The sequence below is a fragment of the Lathyrus oleraceus genome, unplaced genomic scaffold, assembly GCF_024323335.1.
Source record: "Lathyrus oleraceus cultivar Zhongwan6 unplaced genomic scaffold, CAAS_Psat_ZW6_1.0 chrUn0001, whole genome shotgun sequence".
Classification (NCBI taxonomy): Eukaryota; Viridiplantae; Streptophyta; class Magnoliopsida; order Fabales; family Fabaceae; genus Lathyrus; species Lathyrus oleraceus.
In genome coordinates this window covers 344,672-348,103 of record NW_026112392.1, presented here as the reverse complement: position 1 = coordinate 348,103, position 3,432 = coordinate 344,672, and the positions used below count along the sequence as shown (strand labels likewise).

At 24.2% G+C, this 3,432-nt stretch overlaps 1 protein-coding gene across 1 annotated transcript; it reads left to right on the top strand.

The window, feature by feature from the left end:
• Positions 1-2,475: 2,475 nt before the first annotated feature.
• Positions 2,476-3,177, top strand: LOC127110501 (uncharacterized). The gene has a single exon (XM_051046102.1). The coding sequence runs from the start codon at positions 2,594-2,596 to the stop codon at positions 2,960-2,962; it is 369 nt and encodes a 122-aa protein (XP_050902059.1). The 5' UTR covers positions 2,476-2,593; the 3' UTR covers positions 2,963-3,177.
• The last annotated feature ends 255 nt before the right edge of the window (positions 3,178-3,432 follow it).

Below are 3,432 nucleotides of genomic sequence, written 5' to 3'. Positions count from 1 at the left end.
GTATTTTAACCTAACTTTGAATGAAAAATAAAAAATAAAAAATAATTTTAATTTAAAATAAGAATGTTTTAGTAATTTAATATATATGAATTAAAAAAAATAAAAAGTTTATATATATATATATATATATATATATATATATATATATATATATATATATATATATATATATATATATATATATATATATATATATATAATTTAATTGAAATGCACTGACAGTATTTTACAGTTAATTACAACCATTAATTTGTTAGAGAAGTTTGACTTTTATTACAATCACATATAAAGTAACACAAATAAATGATTGTAATGTATTGACCGTATATAAATTTTTACATTGACAATGTATAACAATTATATATATATATATATATATATATATATATATATATATATATATATATATATATATATATATATATATATATATATATATATATATATATATATATATATATATATATATATATATATATATAATTGAAATATACTGAGAGTGTAAAAGAATCAAGTCGTTGGATATTAAAACAAGTTTGACCTTTATTTTAAAAATTTATAAAATAATGTAAACAAGTGATGGTGATGAATCGTTAGTGTAAATTTTTTGACACCGATAATGTATAGTAATTAATCTCTCTATATATAATTAATGTTAACTTTTTAAATAAAAAAATAAATTCAATAAAAATATTAATACAAAAATATTTTATATTTATCTATATCAATATTTATATTAGTGTTTATTGATAATTATTTAATCAATCTTATCCGCGCATCGTGCAGAAAGACATCTAGTTTCTTTAAAATTTACCAAACTAAAATCAATTTTGTAAAAGTTTTAAAAATAATTTCACACAATTCATCCCACCCTTTTATGTATAAAGTCATTTGGTGAATAATATTTTATATTTACATTCCCACTATTTGGAGAGATCCATTAGGCTGTTGTTGGTCTAAACTCTTCGATCATGATGATGATTGACCCACATTGCTAACATGGACGGATCTATGTTAAGCGGCTGGGGGCTATTTCTCCACTATTTACTATTCGTTCTCATAATAGCACGTCAAGTCTAACTGATTCACTCTTGTGATTTTTTAATTATTATAAATAATTATTTTTTTTTAAATACATTATCATATTAAATGTTAAATATATAAAAAAACAAATTTATTTATTAGAGTAACCAGAGAATATATGGATTAATAAAATCCATATATGAAAATTACTCTAATATGAAAATCATCAACCATCATGTATAAAAATTATGTAAGATAAATAAATAAATAAATAAATAAATATATATATATATATATATATATATATATATATATATATATATATATATATATATATATATATATATATATATATATATATATATATATATATAAATTGATCACTTTCAAAATAATAGTTTGTATAAAATAATTATATTTTCTAGAAAAAAAAACCTATGTTCTATTTAGAACTATAATTTAAATATATAATGTTATTTATTATCTCTCATAATTAAATGTTCTTGGTTCCTCCTTGCTTGCGACTCTTATTGAAAGCATTTGCATAAGTTAAGTGTAGTCTTGAATTTTTTTCAGTGATTTTAGATATAATGTCTCACCGTACATGTTAAATTTGTCATGGAACTTAAGAGCTGATTAATCTCTTTAAATATGATTTGAATGTGGGATAACTAAATTAATAAATACATAAAAATATTGTAGAGAGGATAAAAATACTTAAAATAAGTTATTTATATGGATCTTTTAAATGATTTACAAATTATGGACTTGTGTTATTTATAAACAAAATTATCTTAATTGACCTATAGAAATGTTGTTTTATTAAACTATTTGATGTGTAACATGTGAATATTCATTCGATGAGGATACATGACGATACATTTAGCTCATTATCTTTTATTTTGTGGCATGTTTCATCGACCTTATCTCATATATGAGGCATTCTGTTGTTGTTTTGTAATATTTTAATTCTATAGTATCTGGTTCTATCAACAGAAAACATGATCGAAATGAACAATTGTCAAAATATATTGTATTTTGACCTACTCTTAAGTCTTGAATACCATGGTAAGTAATTGACTTGAGAAACAGTTTATACATTTAACTATTGAAAGATTTTCTCATTAACGAATCATATGCACATGAACGGGACAACTAATAAACTAGACAAAACAAAACCTCACCCCAATCTACCACCGCATCTTCTATTTTTCTTTGTAGAATGTATTATTATCACTTTATTATACGATTTATAATAATTGATTATAATCGAAAAACTTAACTTAAAAGTTAATCAGCTTTTCATCTCTTTAACTTAACTTAAAGTTAATCATCTTTTCATCTCTTTAACTTATACATTTTATTATCGTAACAAAACTTGTAGATTTAACTTTTAATCATTGATGTGTTTTTCTAATAAAATTGATATGTTTTTTATATTGAAATGGGTTATAAAAATTATAACGGGCCAAAAACTTAGAAGCCCAAAAAAGAAAAGCCCACACACCATCACCGCCTTTAACGGTGGTATATCAAAGCGAGTAACCAGGATTCATTCAAACCAAAAAAAATGGAGTCCACCGAAAACCAATCAGGTTTGCTGCACCAGATTATACCTCCTCGTCTAGAAGATGCAGGTCTCGAAGATCCCGCGCTTCCGCCAGAATTAATCCACGAAGCGTTTCTCAAAGCCGCCGCCGCGGTGAAATCAGGCGCCGCCTCAATATTCTCCGGCGACGATGATTGCCTCGACGATCCGACGCCCACCGAAGACGATGTCTCCGATGTTGTGGATGTGATCGAGCCGGAGAATGAAGCGCCGGGACCGTGTGTGGATGGATTGCAAGGGTTGGATATCAAAGAGGAAGAGAATTTGAAGGAAAGTGAAGAGAAAGAGAAAAATGAGAAGAAACCTATCTTGGTTGGAAGCTATGCTTGAAAGAAGATTAAATTTTGGCTTTTAGATTAATCTCTTTGTTTTATAATAATGTATGTATTTTATTTTGATGTGTTAAAGTAGTTTGGTGTATGAATAGGCAAAGTCTTAATGATTGTATCGTAAGTTGTAACTGGTTTCGTTTTGTATTTGTTTCTAAAATAATACAGTAATTTATATATTATTACAAAAAGAGGTGACAGACCATATGTCCGTTACGTGCTCCTGTATCAAAAAGAGTTCTTAACATTAATTATAAAACTACTTGAAAATAATTTATAATTTATATACAAGTAATTTATATTTTTTTATTTTGAAAATAATTTATATAAATTTATTTATAGGCATTTATTTTTTATGAACACTTATAATATAATTTATTATGATTGATTAATAGTATACATTATTTTTATATCCTCAATCTATTTCAATTGATATCAATAGAATATATCAAAATAATTTAAATAATTTAG

Coding starts and splice junctions, on each gene's coding strand:
- LOC127110501 (XM_051046102.1), top strand. CDS start 2,594: ATGGAGTCCACCGAAAACCAATCAGGTTTGCTGCACCAGATTATACCT.